This window comes from Poecilia reticulata, chromosome 11 (assembly GCF_904066995.2).
Source record: "Poecilia reticulata chromosome 11, P_reticulata-male-v2, whole genome shotgun sequence".
In the NCBI taxonomy this organism is placed as follows: domain Eukaryota; kingdom Metazoa; phylum Chordata; class Actinopteri; order Cyprinodontiformes; family Poeciliidae; genus Poecilia; species Poecilia reticulata.
The window spans coordinates 14,730,500-14,749,078 of NC_088840.1; the positions used below are offsets into that span (position 1 = coordinate 14,730,500).

At 38.9% G+C, this 18,579-nt stretch overlaps 2 protein-coding genes across 2 annotated transcripts; both read left to right on the forward strand.

Moving 5' to 3' along the window:
• Nucleotides 1-1,471: 1,471 nt before the first annotated feature.
• Nucleotides 1,472-5,148, forward strand: mrpl53 (mitochondrial ribosomal protein L53). Its single transcript, XM_008422047.3, has 3 exons — nt 1,472-1,631; nt 2,301-2,413; nt 4,964-5,148. The coding sequence occupies exons 1-3, from the start codon at nt 1,537-1,539 to the stop codon at nt 5,068-5,070; spliced, it is 315 nt and encodes a 104-aa protein (XP_008420269.1). The 5' UTR covers nt 1,472-1,536; the 3' UTR covers nt 5,071-5,148.
• A 913-nt stretch (nt 5,149-6,061) lies between these two features.
• fabp4a (fatty acid binding protein 4a) lies at nt 6,062-7,473 on the forward strand. Its single transcript, XM_008422048.3, has 4 exons — nt 6,062-6,231; nt 6,333-6,508; nt 6,663-6,764; nt 7,230-7,473. Exons 1-4 carry the CDS (start codon nt 6,159-6,161, stop codon nt 7,278-7,280), a joined length of 402 nt encoding a protein of 133 aa, XP_008420270.2. The 5' UTR covers nt 6,062-6,158; the 3' UTR covers nt 7,281-7,473.
• The last annotated feature ends 11,106 nt before the right edge of the window (nt 7,474-18,579 follow it).

Sequence of the window (18,579 nt, forward strand, 5' to 3'; positions counted from 1 at the left end):
ATAGACGAGGTTGAGATCACATTTACTGTAGTTGTGTGGCGAAAAAGAAAACAAAAGACCAACATTGCAAATCCAAACATGCAAGGAACCGATTAGTGTGTCTTTTTATTTTTTAATCTGTTTGCAGGCAGTGCATCGTTCTCGTCCTTTTGATTATGAGATGTGCCTCTATGTCTGTCTGTTTGGAGAGTAGCACCTCCTTTATTGACTCAGTTCCTGACGGACCCCCTCCCTCCCCCCTCCCTCTGTTGCTCGTTTGCCCTCTAATGTGATTCGGTTCTGCCAAACGGAGATGATAGCAGCAAAGAGCCACAGTCGGCTTGCCTCTGGGCTTTACTTTAATGGGTTTTGGCGTATAACCAGGGACAAAACTCTGCTTTTTCCATCAGTATCATTTTGTATTTAAAATCAACATTTTGCTCAAATAATGCTGAAAAAAAAAATCGACAGAGAGCTCAAATGCAATATGGAAAAGTCTGGATGCAAAATCAATTATAAGTTTAAAAAAAAAATCATAGGTCTGGGTAAGTATGGAAGAAGAAAACAGTTTGAAGAAATAAAAATACTTCCACATTTTTTTTGTTTCTGCTATGAGCTCTGCAGCTCATTGGCCACTCCTTCATTCTGGGTCATAATGCTCTCTTTAAAACTAAGTGAATTTTTTCTAAATTGAACTGGGTATGTATTCAATTAGTGCTTGTTGCATATGCATCAATTGGAGCAGCAACAGCAAATGCATAGTCTGCTCTAAGTTTCTGCTTGGATTTTAAGTAAGAAGATGCTAGTTGGCTGGTTGTCTAAGGGATAAATAAATGCACTGTCTGTCAGTGTCTACTTTGCAAATTGTGAGTCATAATAGAGTTGAGAAAAGTCTTTAGGAACTGAACTGTAAAGATGCAGATTGATTTAAATTGATTGTATGTGGAAGACAAAATTATGTCTGAAATCATCAGTAGTAATATAAACCGCATTTGTCTTTATTGAATTTGGATTTGTGCAGTGAAAATAGATGAGCTGAAATAAGTGAAAAAAAAAAAATCCAACAAACTTGAATTTGAACTACTTTGCAAGACTCTACGAACTCTGTGAGATATTACAGCCACAAACTATTAATGCTGAGTCCTGCTGCCAGTCTTTTGGGATTGATTTATTTAATTCAAATTAACTAATAAATCAAAATTTCGTGTGTGAAGTGTGATAGAGAGTGAAATCAGTGGTGCATAGTGTACATGAGTGAATATATGTGTTGTAATGTGCAAGAAAAAATAACCTGTGAGACAAAAATGGCATCGTACCTGAGAAGGAGATAGGACACAAATTAGTCAGCAGTTATACTTTAAAAAAGTTATATTATATTATATTATATTATATTATATTATATTATATTATATTATATTATATTATATTATATTATATTAATAGACCCAAAGTGGGAAATATTCACTTTGGAATATTTCCCATCCTCTGCCGCCCTCTAGTGGTTTCAACTAGACGCTTCACTTCTTGTCGAGGTAAGAGGTCACCATTCCAGAAAACATGGCGGCCACCAGTAAAAGTACCGTGTTGTTGAAAGCTGTCAAGAAAATAACCATCCAGTTCTGTCCGTTCGAGTCCAATGTCCGCTCAACAAGGTGAGGAACCTCCGCTCAGCGTTACTGTTGTGTTATAATGCCGTTGTTTTGTACATTTTGTGTAATAATGGCAGGGTTGTTGTTAGTGAGAAAATAGCAGATACTAACGAAGACCAGCCATCAAGAACCAGGATTTGCCTCTCTCTGTTCTAAAGGGTTAAAAATCTGAAGCTGCCTTTTTTATTAATTTGACCCTTTTTTATTAATTGTATTTGTTTAATGCACCTGTATAACGCTGGCAGTTCACGGTCAAGAGCTCGAAAGCAAACATATGTATTTCTCAGTTGTAAAATTCAAGACATGAATCAATAGATGTAATAAGTAAGTCTAGATTTCTTGTATAGATTTTCCACATTCAATTTTCTTTCTTTAATAGTAAAAAAGGTCTCCTAATATCTGATGGTTTTTCCTAAAACCACTCTTGTCAGGCTCAGAGGAAATAGTCAGTATGAAACATTCAGATTTTATAATTAATGATTATTCCCCCTCTTATTAATAATAATTATTATAATAGTTTTTGTTTTAAAATTGAGGCCAGTGTTGAACCAGCGTCGGCGCAGCATGTCTCTGTCATTTAAAGGATTGACTTCATTTATCAAACATACTGATGAGGTTTAATGCACCAGATGTGGAGGACTCAAAGACCCCAATGCCTGCTTGTCTTTTCAGAGAGTTCCTGGCTCTGGTGGGTTCAGCGAAGGCCCGCTCCACCAACATGAACTGTGAGGTGATTTCTGTGGTGAAACACGACAAGTCGGAACCGGTAATCGACGTAACATATGGTAAGAAATCGGGCCATGTGCAGCTTTGCTGTTTTTTCAACAAGTACCAGTTGAATATCAATGGGATCTGATCTGTTAGGTAATGTTCTACTGCTCAACAGAAGGAACATCATAATAAATTCAGAGTCTAATAAGTTATGATTACATTTTCTAAATGTGCATAGACATGTTAATAAACTTTATTAACAGTTTGGACTGCCCAGTTCAGATGATTGTAGCACTAAGCCACGACAAGACAAAGACAATTTATATTCAGTAACATAGAATTTAATTAAGTTCAAATCAGTCCGGTTTATTCCAAGACAACCCAATCATACAATACAGTTAAAGCTGATCATTTAATGCCATTTGGAATAAAGTTATCTACATAATGAAGTCCAACCCGACGCATTGATCTTGAGTTTGCAGCATTGCTTTGTCCTGAGCAAGCATGTGGTGACAGTGGAGAGGAAACTCCCCCCTTTAACAGGTAGAGCTGAAAGCAATCTGGCCTCTTGGGAACACATGGAGCAATTAAATATTATATTTAAGAAGAAGAATTGGGAGTTATTTCGTCTATTTCATGGGCAACCAATGCAGAGAAGCTAAATTTGGAAAGGCTCACATATTGATGTCTGATCTCTTTATTTTATTCCGTAAACAAAGCTCTTATAAACCACGAAAAAAAACAAAAAACATTGTCCTCATTATTATAAAATCAACACATTTTTCTTAGCTAATAAAAAAGTTATTAGGACATCCCAATCCCTAACAGCTAGTGAATCCCTACACTCACTTTGGTTGAAAGTGAAAGTCTGAGGAAAGTTTAACAATATTATTGAAGTCCTGGTCTCTGTCTGGTAAACTTCAGTTTGTCCTTCATGGTAAAAAGTAAATGTTTCATCTTTGCTCTCCTCCCTTGAAAAGTGAACTCTTCTTCTTTCTTAATGTAACAGCAGCATTAAGACTCTGTTCTATGTTTTGCGACGACATTTTATCGTTTTTAGAAACTTCTTTTCAACAACTTTTCAGCCTGCTCTCCGTGAGAACTTCCTCGGACTGCCGGTTTTAAACGGCCTTCGTCTGTGACCTTCGTCCATAATGCGAAGCGGCAAATTTATGCCCGTTTGTAATTGTAGCCGATGTAGATGTGAATAAATCTACGGATGTCCTGATTTATTTCTCACGAGAAATTGTGCTCTCGTTACATTTTACTGAAAGCTCTTTTGTTCAGTTTTTCTCTGTCTGTATGCACCTGAATTGATATTAAGTATCCAACTAGAAAATTCCTGAAGAAATTTAACCAGGGCCTGCCAAAGAGTGCCCATCACTTTATACCCAGCGTTCTAGCTATTGCACAGTTGGACTTGCCCAGGAGCACATCAGAGCGGTACTGACGTGCTGACATGGTTCTACAACAAAGTACAATGACTGGAGCTCTTGCCAGATCTATCACCATAATATTATGGCTGACCTGGTTCACTGCAACAGTATTATTACTGAACCCCATACACAATGACGACTATAAGCTTCGCACATGTGGTTCTTACTCACGGTCCGAAATAAAAAAAAAAAGAATAAAGACAGTCGGTAATTGTTTATTTCTCGAAATTTTTCAAGTTTTATACTAAGGATTTTAATTCACACACAAAAATTCTGAGAAATAATAATTTTATGTAAGCAAAATATGAATAGTCACAGGAAATATGTATTCTAACCACAATGCATTGTGAGACCTGTCTCTGCGCCTGTTTGTGAGACTACTCACTGCCTCTGTCTGGGGCCCGTTGCTATGGTAATTAATTATCTGCACCTGTGCTGGCTTTCTCTTGTCAGACAGTATGCCGGAGACAGAGTTTCTATACTTGTGAGACACCCAGCGTCACCCTGACAAAAAACCATCAGCCCTAGCAAAATTTTGAAAACATTTTAATATTATATCTTCTATCATCTTCTAATCTAATATCATAAGTAAGTCGAGGGAAAAATATAATAAAAGCTAATATTATTGCACCTGTGTCCTGTGACGGTGCACTTACCTGAGAGGATTATTGAGGCTTTTATTTTGGAATTTTCATTAAGCTTCATTTGAAATTGCAACACTAATCCTGGGTGTAACAATGGTTTTGTTAAACCAGTTATCTAATGGCCAAAAGAGCAATTACTGCTCTCCCTATGCATTGCTATGGCAGGCCTCAATGAATGTCAGAAAAATCCAGACTGTTACAGGGTATTGTGATTTTTTTATTTAGTTTTCTCACACGACTGCATCCGAGTCCAAACCCTCGTATTAAAAATTCTGAATAGATCCAAGTTTCTGAGAAGACTTATAATCTGCCGTCAGTAACAAACACTTCATACGTCAATTAGTTCCTGGTGGTTTGATTAGCGTGAGCTACAGCACGTTTCTGTACACAAATATTTGACATAGGTCAGCAGAGTCTCTTTTGTGGTGCTTGACATTTGCTCAGAGTTAACTTTCCCTGTGTTTCACTCCTCACACAGTGCCGCCTCCTCTGAGTCATCTCATTGTGTCTTCTGTTTATTTTTTTGTTTTTTTTGTCACCACAGTGGACGGAGAGAGGCTGGTGATGAAGGGGGAAAGGTTGACTTGCCGCGAGATGCTGAGTGCGTTTCAGTCCCGCTGCAAAGACAAGGACCCGCAGAGCAAGAAATGACCGCCTGTTTCAGTTTGTTTGTATTTATACGCGTGTGCAATTTTGGAAATGTACAATAAAACAATATGTTTAGCTAAATGTGACTCCTTTTGTAAGCTATGGTGGAATTGCTTTACAGTCGTGAATTTTGTTTGAACTCTGTACCTCAGATATACTTTTTTGTGAGCGACGAACCAGTCGGTTAAAATTGTTTCGAGCAATAAAGCTGGCATTAATCAGTACAGAGTCAGTCGAATCTAACATTTTGTTTGAACATTTTATGAAATTTAGCAACAAAAAAAAAAACAATCCAGGTGAAACTAACACAACTATCATATATCAGACATATATATAATATTAAGTTAACCATTTTCAAGACTTTTAATGTATTTGCCATTCGTTTGCATGAATGTCTGTTCCTCCATTTGTCATTTCATCCATCCGGCTGTCCATTCATTCATCAATTTGTATATTTGTCCTTTACCTCACAGTTAGCAGCTAATACTCTGGATAAAACAGATTGCGTTGTACAAATAAGCAAACCTGAATGACATTTTCCCAGGTGGTGACTTTACTTCCCACTAAGCTTTTGAAACACATTTTTGCTTCTTAACTTGAACTTCTCTCTCTCTCGCTCTCTCCTTTTCATCACCTGTATCTTGTTTGTTTGATTTCTCCACACCTGTTTTCTGGTAGTCAGTATTGGCCTAATATGAGTGAGCAGGTATTATTCCTCACTTTAAGATTCTCACATTATGAGAATGTGAGAATGCACTGTTGAATTCTTTCAGATTTTTTTTAAATTATATTTTCAAATCCTTCTGAGATAGATTCAAACGTAGGACAAACAACAGAAAATAGTCAGATTTAAAAGACAGGATTGCAAGTAAAAGGTTAGGATTATCGGAGGCGGGACTTAAATTATTTAAATGTCTGACTTGTGTTGTGACATAGAGGGATGCGATTGGCTTCACGTGCGTTTACGGGAGGAAGGAGGGGGGAAAGCGAGCTGGCCCTTTAAAAGCACTCACTGCCTGACCAGTTCATCATACTGGTCAAGAGAAAGTTACGATTTGCTGTGGAGGATAATCACACCAAAGACTGCGACAATGGTTGACCAGTTTGTGGGAACATGGAAGATGATTTCCAGCGAGAACTTTGACGACTACATGAAGGCACTGGGTGAGCCCTTATTAAATTAGGCAAAACGGGTCCTTTATGAATACTGAAGTCGCTGAATTTTCCCCGAAAATTTTATTCAAATGTTTCCTTCCGTGCTGCAGGTGTGGGGTTTGCCACCCGGCAGGTGGGGAACCGAACCAAGCCTAACTTCGTGATGAGCGTGGATGATCAGGGGCTGATCTGCATGAAGTCTCAGAGCGCCTTCAAAACTACCGAGGTCAAATTCAAGCTTAACGAGCCTTTCGATGAGACAACTGCTGATGACCGGAAGACGAGGGTTAGTCTGTTGGGTCTTGACGACTTCAACATTTGGATTTTGGAAGGAGTCACAACTTGCAGCTTTGTCGTTTCTTAATTTTTTTTTTTTTTTTTGTAACCCCCAATGCTGGAGTTTAACAGTGTGTCCCTCTCCCCTCTTCTTCGCCCTGCAGACTGTGGTTAGTCTGGACAACGGCAAGCTTATTCAGAAACAGAGTTGGGATGGGAAAGAAACGAACATCGAGAGGGAGATCTCTGATGGAAAACTCGTGGCGGTAAATGTATTTTATTTTTTAAAGCAAATGAAGACCCGCCTTAATACTTAAAACTGTGCATGTTGCAGAGAAATGATGTCAAACGACTGAAGTTGTAAGATACGATTGCTTTTATATTCTTGGACGACGTGGAAGAACTGTGGGATTCTTTCTGGACGTTTTTGAGTCTCACTATCAAAGCAGAAATCTGAATCTTGTAATTTTTAATTTCTGTTTCCATGTATATTAAGAGCAGGTTTGACTCGCCTAGTCTCTGTATTTTGAAAAGGCAAAAATTGAATTTTAACAAGCATTTTTTTCCCGCCCCCCTTAAAATGCTGAAATTCAATTTTGCCACACAAAATGAGCATGGTAATAGAAATTCATACCAAATCTTGTTTTCCCCCCGCTCTTCTCCTTGGCATCGCCTTCTGCATAACTTTCTAAAGACTTGCTCCAGATAACCTGTCTGCGTTCTCTCCACAGAAATGCATAATGGGAGATGTTGTGGCTGTGAGGACGTACGTGAAGGAGTGACTTTGATCCTGGATGACCGGCTCAGTTCAATGAGCATGCTCCCAAACTGAAATGGCATGTTCCTGCTCTCTGTACAATTGTTGCCAAAGTCTGCTTTTTGTATCTCGTTGCCCTCATCTTGATACCACCTTGGGTTTTTGTTTGAAACTCTTGGGGTGGATTTTGTGAATAAAAGCTTGAGAATTTGTCCAAATGTCTTTTTGTCGTCGAGTCTTAATTAAGGTCACGTTGTGAGATGCTCAAATGCTGGGAGATGTTTGAATAGAAGTTCTCTGCTGGATTTAAGTCCAAAGGCAGTGTTTCCACATGCTGAAGGTTTATGACACTTTCTGGATTTTATTTTTCCCTTTAAAGGTCAAAACTTTAATCCTGCATGGATGCAAAGGAATGTGAGCTCTTTTTAGATTGTGTGGGGAAATTTTATATTTTTTGGCGGCTGAACATTTCCCATTGCTCATTTACTGGCAGCTGTGTGGTGCACAAGAGCATTCTGGGTATCCCTTCCCCTCCCTTTGCAAGTGGCGACAACTTTCCCATGACAGGAAAGGCAAGCTGATGGTACTGATTGAACCTGACTACTAAAACAGCTGAACCTGGACTTGTGGGCCAGCGCTTATTTTGGACAATAGACTTGGCAGCTGTGGAGGACATGCAATGTTTGACCCTGTGGGGAAGAGGCCAAGTGAACAGGAATGTAATGGGCTGTTGGCAAAGGTCAATGTGCTGAAGGTGGTTTACTAAATCCCTGTTTTCCACGCCTCAAAACATTTTACTTCAGGTTGATCATCTTTCCTTGGTTCACAATGATGCAAATTCATTAACTTTGTTACATCCTGCAATTTTCTGGTATTAGAATTTTCTGTTAAATGAATTTTATCGAGGGAAATAATTTGGACATTTAAGGGTGGGAAGTTTTTTTATTTTGTGAGAATACACAATTGTCTCTGGATCAATGAATATATAAACCAGACTTCACAGCAAATATGTTAACTCTTGAAAAATCTCTTGAAACATATTTCTATCTAGATACGCACATAATCTGAAGGTCTAACTTCAGAAATAAAGGAATTTGACATGATTTTTCAATCTAACTCGAGGTGCATTTTATGTCTTAAAATGAAACGGCTATGGAGAAAAAAAACCAGCAAAGCTGGGGCAGCAAACTGTTACCTCTTCATTTAAAAAATACAGTCTAAAAGGATTCATCATTAATATAATTAACAAAACTTAATTTTATGCAAAATTGTCTTTCCCTACAGCAGAAAATGTGTATTTCAAAACTCTAGTTAAGGAGATTTGAAATGAAAAATCGATAGGAAATCCATTAGATTAATGTATTTTTTTTTAATATATATATATAAATCTGACATTATCCTTGCTAACTCCAAGGGACTTTTCTAACTTCCTCCCTGGTTAGCAATGCAACAAGAAACTCTGTTTTTAATTTTGCTCCTCTTCTGTAATGATTCACAAATAATACATACAGTTAAACAATAGAATCTGGACAAACAAAACCCAAACAAGCTGAATTCAAATTTGTCTTTGTTGGAAATAACATAAGATTCAGGTGAAAGAATGTGAAAGGAAAACCATTTCATTGGTAAATCCTGAAGCCAGCTAACGGCAAATTGACTATATCGTGCACTGCTGTGATTTCATCTCTTTTCATAGTTATTTTCCCCCAGCCTGATTTGATTACTCGTGTTTCTTTGATGGTGCCGTCCGATAATTACAACTCTTCGACTCTTCTAACCCTCATACTGACCAGGTGCATTCAAACTAAAAAGCAGCCGTATGTTCTGCATGTCCTTTGTTGTTCATTGCTTTACATGCCTGAAAACTGATTGAGCAGTTTGTTTATCTCCCCAGTGGAACAGTTTAAGATGGTAACTCCTTTATATATTACCTCTAAAGGCACAAGAATAATGGATCGTGATCTTTTATCCTCTGCTTTTATCTTCACTAGATTGCTGCTCATGAGGTAAGAGTATGCTGTGTGCACAAGCCGAAAGCCGAAAGGCACATCTGCTATGTATTGACTTACAGGTGCACTGCTTGAAAGTCAACAAGGCGTCCCTGTGTCTTTGTTTGGACAACTGCGGGGAACAGGGCGGATCTCCACCTCCAGGTCTATTTTTCCCAGACATCTTCCACCGCTGTTAACGCGGCTTTTCCTGATCGGCTGGAGGCGGACAGCGTTTTAAGACGTTCGGTCTCAATTAAAGCAACGCGACACAGGGCATTGCTGGAATGAAAAGTGAAGGATGAGAAAGGAAAGCTTTCCCCAGATGAAGCCAAAGTCTTTTGACTTTTATGTAAAACTGAATTTGTTGAGGAAAAAATATTCTACATCCATCCTGACTGGGAAGCTTGGTGGAGGCGAATTCATGCTCTGGGGATGCTTTTCTTCAGATGGGGGAGAAGCTGCTCATATCTGATAAGGAGGATGGATGTGACCCCTAACAAAGAAGTTTGTTAGGGGCCACAAAATGGTGCAACCCTTGTGGCTCTTCAATAGAATAACTAAAGCATGTTAATGTGTTAAAATGGCTCAAAGTCTAGACCTAAATTCAGTTGAGGATCTATAGCAGAACTTGAAAAGGAAGTTCACCGACCGGTTCTTCACAACACTTTAACTTTTTTTTTTTTTTTTTTTAAATAAGCAAAAATTAGATGTAAGATGGTAATAGAGATCTTTGCCAAACAAACTGGAGCTGTATTTATAGCTAAACGTGCAAAAAAGCTTAAAATTCACGTACCGTTTTTCTTTTTTTTTTTACACAATCATTAAGAACCTTTTGTTGGTCTGATACATAAAATCCCATTAAAGTACATGGAAATTTGTAGCTGCAATGTGGGGGGAAAAAAATTGGGAAATAATTTTAGGAGGACCTTGCGTGTATCATTGTGAAGCTCTGCAAGCACAGCACAGGCAGGACTATTATGGAGCGTCTCCTACTCTAATTTTGGCCTCTGACATAAGCTGTAGAACAAATTAAAACCTAAAGATCTCAAGTAAACGTGCATGTGTTCTCACGCCTGATAGAAAAGTTGCATCTGGCTGACACCGGGTTTGCTTTGTGTCATGAGAAAGACAGCAGGTCTGGGACTTCAGAGGAATTAACTCATATCCTTTGCATAACATCTGGAAAGCTCCACTTGAGTTTCAGTGTTGACACCCTTCCTCTGCTTGTCCTCAGTTTAAACTCAGCCTTACACAAACACCTTTTAAGTTCAAGTGCTTCAACAAGGCTATAAATCTGTAATATACCCTTAGAGCCTCAAGTCTATGACCTACACATTGTGTTAGATAACAAGTGGATCCTAAAAGCTTAAATACATTCAAATGGTTTGTTACTGAGGATGAGTCTTATCAACTGTTTCTCTACTTGATCCTCAGAAGTGAATTTCTGTGCAGCGTTTTGTGAAACGGGGATGTATGGCGCTTTGTTGGTTTAAAGGAGAGACAATATCAGGGTCAAAGGGGTTCCTGTTTGTTTTTACATCAGAAGCAACATTCAAGATAGTGAAGTAGATTGGCAAGATAAAAATAAAAAGCCAAAGATCCACTACTTTTGTTGTGTGTGGCTTTGATGTCTGATTGAGGAAATCGCCACCGAATAAACAATTTTTTCACACCATTTTCGTCTCACATACGTGGCAAAATTTGACTTAGAAATAATAGAAACTCTCACTGCTCTTGACTTGAGTTGCACTAATTTTTGTTTCTCGTTTTTCGACGTTTGTCCTCAAGCATTTCTCATACAGTGGAGTTGGCTGTGAGGTTAACTTCTGAAAAGATTTCCTTAGATTCCCCCCCCCTAGTGCCTCGATAGTCACTAAAAACACATCAGTTTCATCTTGCCTCGACTCCTCTCTGCAGGAACCAAATGGCTCCTGGGTTGATCCGAGATCTGTCTCCAGAGAAACCAAACAGCTGAAATGAGTTATGTGTGCGGAGGCCCCACGGAACCGCGGGGGAGCCTGGCTGCCGTGCAACGAGATTTCCCCCTCAGCGCTCCCTGCAATTGGGTCATACAGAAGGCTGAATTCTGATTTCATCAACTAGAGTCTGAGCATTTTGCAAGCAGTGTCCTGCGGCTGCACTTGGAATTGCCCTCTGCATCGACTCGTTGAAAACGAAATTTCAATGTTGTGAAATTGGTCAAAGTTGTGCAGCTGCAGTGAAATAAATTTTTTTTTACCATTGCCTAAAAGCATGCAGGTTAGCAGTTTGACTAATGTCTAACTAAATTAATTTTACACCCTCTGCTCTTAGCGGTTTGCACCAAAAGAATAAACAATGAGCAACACTAGTGTCATTTTTTACAGTAAAGTTGGTGTACATTAAAAGATATACTTCAAAGTACATCTTGATGCATTAAAATGGACCAAAAAAAAAAAAACTGGAGAAAGCTGTTACTATACTTCAGCCATTTGAGAAAACATTTTGCCACAATCTCTGGCCAATTGTACAAAACTTCCCGCCAGAGTAGGATTCATTTGTGCCACCTGGACAAAGATTACATGTGAGGTTTTCCCAGAGAAAACGCAAATGCACAAGGCTGGAGCACCCAAAAGTATACACAAAAATTGCTGGAGGTAATATTGAAACTGTTAAATCTTCTTCAAACCATTATAGCACCTCAGTAGGACCAGCAGTTGTCCAAAGAAGACGTCACACGGAGTCCAGCCTAAAATATAACATCCAAAGGATTCTGTAGTGCACACGAGGAAGAGCATTTATTTTGCTTTAGAGAGCGCCACAAAGATTCGCTGTTTTTCCAGTCGTCCCTGCAGGAGTTCCTGTCAAAGTTTGGTGTAGAATGAGGCCCCTGTATGTGATTGTAAAGCCTGCAGGAAAGGAGGGTGGAAAATCTTTAAAGTGAGACCATGTGAGCAAACTTCTACACAATAGTATTCCCCTGTGAGCAGAACAACTGAAATTCTCCATGTACAAACATGAGCACTTGATTGAACTTTTGTCTTGGGTAGATTCTGCCCAGAAATGGCTAAATAAATAAATAAATAGGTATGGTAAATGAGGATTAAAAGAAAATGCAATTAGCTGTCATAATATGTGATTTATTCTCTCCCTCCCCTCTCTAGAAACCATTTGCAACAGAAATAGAAATAACCTTTACAGGGGGGACACATCACTTGAAAGGTAAGGGCAAACGTATAACATAAGAAATGTAAAACTGTCGAGTTACTAAAAATGGCATACTTTGACAAAAAAGTACAATAATTGTGTTTGACGTGATCTTTAATCTGAAAGGACTGGTAGTAAAAAAAAATAGGAAAACAGAGAAAACTGATTTTTTTTAAAGGTGTTTTTGTCTGTGCCTGATGTCAGAGCTGATTGGAGTTAACACTGTAAAAAGCGTCTGATTGTTGTGTATCTTAGACACTTTTTTCGATTCACTGGTGCAAATCTGAAGAAAAACAAAACAAAACCAACAACTAAAAACTAAACAATAAAAAAAAGCCCTGCACAGCATGTAGAATGGTTTATTTTACAACCACAGGATGCTGAGTTTAAACGGAACTTGTTTCAGGAAAAAACTAACTTCAAACACAAATTACTACGCTCTCAAAACAAATGATGAGTGCAGCTCACTTGGCCGACAGCGTGTTTGCTTTAGCTCTAAAGCAAATATTTGCTTCTTTCAAACAGGTTGTTGCAAAAAAAAAAGTAAAAAAATAACTAAAAAATAAATAAAAATACCATGCCTTAGTATCAAAATTGAGCTCATAGGAAAAATAACATCCTTCTTAAATTCTTGACTATGTTATATAACCCAAAGAAGAGCCGCCCACAACTGCTGCGTTCGAGTGCGGCAGCAGACGCCACAGCCAAGGTTTGCCCTGTTTTACCACACAGTGAAACAAACTGTCTGCGGTCCTATCTCGGTGGAAACAAACCCGTGAGATTTTGAAGAATTTCACAGGATGGCGTAGCGCAGAACAAAGACTTTGTTGTGGTGTCTGTGCCTTAAGTATGCAGTCACAGACAAACACAGACACGCTGACCTTCCGCTGCAGGTGGCAAGGAGCTGAGAGGTTTTGATACTCAAAAGGTCAGAGCATGATTTTTGTCTGCCAGGTTTCTTATGGCTCACGTGTAAATATATGTTTTCTTAAAAACAAGTATTTTTTGCTGCAGGAAATGTTTGGTGGGGGGACTTTAGAAAACACCAAGTCTAAAACATTATTTCTGCACAAATAAACTATTCTTTTTCTCGAAAATAGTACATTTGTTTGGGTATGTTTTCAAAAATGGTGGGAAAAAAATATGCAGATACAAGCAGTTTACCTCAAAACAGGCAGGCAGGCAGGCAGGCAGGCAGACATAGATTTGTTTTCTTTCACACTTACATATGTATTTCAGATCATCAATTAAATGTCAATATCAGAAAAAAAAGAGAATTCTCTAACATTACGTTTCTTCTGTGTTAATTCAGCCACATTGGAACGTTTTTGAGTATGAATAGCCTACAGACCAGTCTGAAACCTTTTTTTTTTTTTTTACCCCAGAGGGTAGATTTTCTGCTATGCTCTGGATCATTGTCCTGCTGAACTGCTGCTCTTTAGCCATAAATTTCCCTTCAGTATTTTCTTCTGAATTTGAAAGCAGATTTCATGGTTCAAGTCTCTTAGTTTCTGAAGCAGCAAAGCAGCCCAGATCATCCCACTACCACCACCATGTGATAGTATGTAAGATGTTATCCTTTGCTTTGCCCCAAGCAAGAATCTCATTAAACCTAAAAGTTTTTTTTTGTTGTTTTTTTTGCAAGGGAAAATTTTAAAAAGTAAAACTTATTATATCACGAGCATCAAAAGACTCTTTTTATTTTGTCAGAGGTGAGCAGACATCTGACAGTCTGTACTCTGATCATCACCCAGTGACTGCTTTTACATTTCCGCATGGACAAAGGACTCAGAGTTTGTACTTTTTAAGGAAACTTAAATTAAAAAAAACAAAAACAACAATGGGTCATCACGAAAGCAGGAAAGTTGGCTTGATGGACGTTTTGCGACGTGCTGGAGGCAGCAGACACTTCCCGACAATGCACTGGAGAGATAACCTCAGCCTCTGATAGCAGGGAGGGAAACGGAAGCCATTAGTCACAGGCTGACCTTTCTCCAAGCTGCTTGTAGACGGGACTCTGAGCAGGCAAAACCCAAACAGCAAGATTTTCTTGAACCTTCTGGGAAGAGTTAATAAACTGCATGGAGCTCGTTCAGAAAACGTTAGACATTTTTTTTTCTTTTTACAGTTCATGTGGTTACATAAAATATCTTTACATAAAATAAAATGGCAAAATCCCCTTTCTGTTAGATACTGTTTTCATTTATGCTTAGGGTCAAGTTGAATTGTTGAAATCAGTCAGTAGTTTCAGGGCTGGACAAAGACTATTTGAGGCCTCAAATAAAGTTTAATTTTGGGCCCCTCCTTCTATTTAGAACATGATCACCACCAAACAACAGATTTCAACACAGATTTGTTGAAATCTGGGAGAGGGGGACTAAGTTTAATTTAAAACCTGTCACAGATGATTGGTTAATATTTGTGGAGAAGTTTTTTTTTTTTTTTTTAAGAAACTGAGCGCAAGCATAAAGAAAAGGTTAAACTTGTAGCATCAAACTGTAACTAAGTTAGGACAGGAGTCAAATGACAAAGGCTGTTCTTTTTACTTTTACTTGAGTGAAGTTCTAAGGTGAAGAGTTGGAGAAATGGTAGGTGAGGATTCCTAAAATATGCATGAATGAGCCAAAGCAACACTCCTGGAATGTTTTTAACAATTCAATTACATTATACCGTGATATAAAGCTCTAAAAGTTGATTTTACATAATACTGTCACACCCCTATTTAAAGAATTAAATCTTCTTTTAGTACAAAAAAAAAGAAGAAGCTATAAACCTGTAAGGGGACAAAAACTTTTTCACTGTATTGCATTAAGTTTGGATTTACAACAAGAAGCGCTTTGAAGTTTCAGTTGTTGTAACTGGTGAAATTTTGCTCTTTAATCTAACCCGTTCTAGGTTGTGTCGGGTGGGCTCCCCGATGAGATGTTAGTTCTCAATTGTCCACGACTTTTTCTGAGGAACTCCATTTGAAAGCACACAGAGAAACCAGAGCTTGTTTCCGATATCTGTGTTGTATCCAGAGGCCTTTGGGTTCACAGCTGTTTGAGATAACGTCAGCGTGAATCTCAGCACGACAGAATCACGCCGCCTTCCTCCAAGTGCTGCAGCTGTGCACCAACAAAAACCGGCACCTTGTGCAGATCAACCGTTTTTCGTCCCTTCAGTTGGACTTCGTCATTTAATTGGAGCGGAACACAAAACAAAGAGTTAAAAAGAAGGATTTTAACGTGCGGCTACAGAAAACTGTGGTGTAAAAGGGACGATAACTGAAGAGAGGGTGAGATTATGAAGTTGCTTTTGAAACACGACCGAGATGTGACAAAGCAAACAGGGCGCACGGACAGGAAGAGGAGGGTTGGTATTACACCAGCAAACATCCTTACCTAAGTGTGCTAACAGCAGGGAGAGGTGCAGTGTGTTTAAAGGTCAAGGAAATGCAGGAAAATAGGTAAGGATAGGGTTTAAAAAAAAAAAAAAGACTGCTTGGATCAAAAGCTGGCCAACAAGCACCGGTGCTCTCATTGTCCCCTTGGGTGTTCCTGTCAAAGCTCAGGGAGGCAGAAATAATTCAGTTAATTGGCTCTCAGAGTTACATATATAAGACCAATCAGAGATACTTTGGGCTAAGAGAAGCACAGACACTTTGCTTCTCTTAGCCCAAACGTTTAGCAAGCAAAGACGTTTCTTCCCTTTAGCCCGCAACTTTTATCTTTTAGTCCAAAAGATTATGTAGGATTTGGGATTTTAGTCCCAAATCCTACATAATCAACACTGTTTTAATCTATCAGCTACAGAAAAGGACAACTGTGAGAGAACGAGAGGCTCTTTGATCTCTGCATGACATCAGTGAATTAAAGAGGCTAATCCCCATTTCAAACTGCAAGAGCAGTCTCAAACCACGCAAAACACCAGACGCCTGACGGAGTGTGACCGGCCAGTCACACAAAGTCTGAATCATGTGACTTCTCCCCTCCTCCACCCACTCACTCACAAGACAGGATATGAGTTCCCCCAAGTTTTCTGGACGTCCGATGGCTGTTTTGTTCGTTTCTCTAACCTGCGACCCACTGCACACATTCTGTAGAGGCTACATCAGCGCACTTTAACCTTTGTATGGAATAACATTTTAAGCAGTGGACAGTTTGCTAATTAGGCAGCCTGCCAGTTTGGAGACTGCAGGAACCGAAGGGCCCGTTCCTCTGTGAGGTTCTGGAGGTTTTTAATCCGTTTCTGACAAACTGTGATTCACTTGTAGGACTTTGAGAGCAAATCGGTGTGTTGACAAAAAGGGATGTTCTGCTTTTTATTGAACTCTCACACAGAATATTTGCTGCAACAAACAGAAACAGTGATTATTTTTGTTCTCAGAGCTCTTATAGTAAAAAAAAATTTAATTATGATCTCCTTCTTAAAGGAGCCAACCCCGCCTTGTGTAAAAATATTATTATCCCACTAAATGAAAAATGAAACTTTTTTTTTTTTTTACACTTGCTACATTTAATCAAAAATCAAGAAATCACATACATGGAGCCAGACAGACCACAATAAGTGGGTCAAAAGATTTTAAAAAGCAGTACGTCACCCCCCCCCATTTAAAAAAATCAACAGGTACGAAACATATCAATCCGGACAGAGTTGCAAAGCCATTTCTGATGCTTTGGGATTCCAGTGAGCCACAGTGAGATTCCTGATCCTCAAACGGAGAAAACATGGAACAGTGAGGAACCTTCCCAGGAGAGGCCAGCCTATCGCATATTCCAAGAATGTATCATCAGCTCATCTAAGAGGTCACAAAGGAACTTAGAGCAACATTTAACACACTGCAGGCCCACTTGGCTCAGTGAAGGTCAGTGTTCAGGATTCAACAGTAAGAAAGAAACTTGGAAGAATCCAACATGAAAACTACTGACCAAAAAGACCATAAGGGACTATTTCATGTTTGCCCAAATCCTTTGGGGAAATATGTGAACTGATCAGACAAAAGAAAGCCTCTTTGGAAGATGTAGCGCAGAAAGAAAGTTCAAAAAGTGTGACAAAAAACAAAAACAGAAATAATCTGTACGGAGGCAAAGACTTTCCTGCCTCATCTCTGAGTCTTCTTTGGAGACAAATACATATGGCTATTATGCGGCATATGTCTTTGGAGATTTTTAGCTGTATTGAGAGAGTATTATTGACTTGGATTTCTTCACGCCTAAAACTACGTTTTTCTTATTAAATGACCTTGTTCCATCAGCAGAATACTTCCTGTTCAGACACAGCAACCAGTTTCACAGAAGCCTTATCAGCAACATGGCCTTTCTACATCAGTAAATGCATTCCTCACTTTTTAGCATTCATTAGACTCAACAGTGAGCACAAGCACACAAAGAGAGAGATTTATATGAATACAGGGAGAGAGAGTGAAAGACAGACTAATAATATATTTTGTAATTTTCTGTTGTTTTATACTTTATTTCCAGAAAGAACAACATTTGTGTATTATTTGAAAAAAATGTATCAAGTTTCAAGAGTTTATCTTTGACTTTTATAAGAGATTTAATGATTTTCTGTCAACTATTAAATTGCTTTCCCTCAACAATGACTAATAAATCATTTAAGCAAAAATAAAAAAACAAAACAAGAACTGTTGAGACAGGCTATTATTAGCAGCTGGACTCAATCTATTGCTGTGTGTTTTAAGTTAAATCAACAAAAATAAAAAAGAAACAAAATATTATAACGGATATAGTTTTATACACACTCATCGGACACACACGCTGCAGTTCCCCCCAGGTTTTTGGGTTTTCTACGCAGGTCAGCTTCTGCCAGACACGGCTTTTATTTGGACCCGATTAGTTTCGGGCACAGTCATCGCATGGCCTCTGTTGGCCGGGATAACGCTCATTGGTGTCCGCATCACTAGACCTATTCAGGCGGGCCGGCACAATCGCGTAGAACTGGCAGACATAACGCCTAACCCAAAGTGTCAGGCCAGCCCAGTCAGCAAATGCAATGCCCCCTCCACACACCCCTGTCTCCCTTTTTAACTGTAGTTAGGTGGAGGGACTGAGACATGAGAAGAGAAAGGAAAAGAATGGGATAAGTAAGAGACAGAGGGGGACCAGTTCGAGAGAGAGAAAAAAAAGAAAAAAAGACATGAGGGTG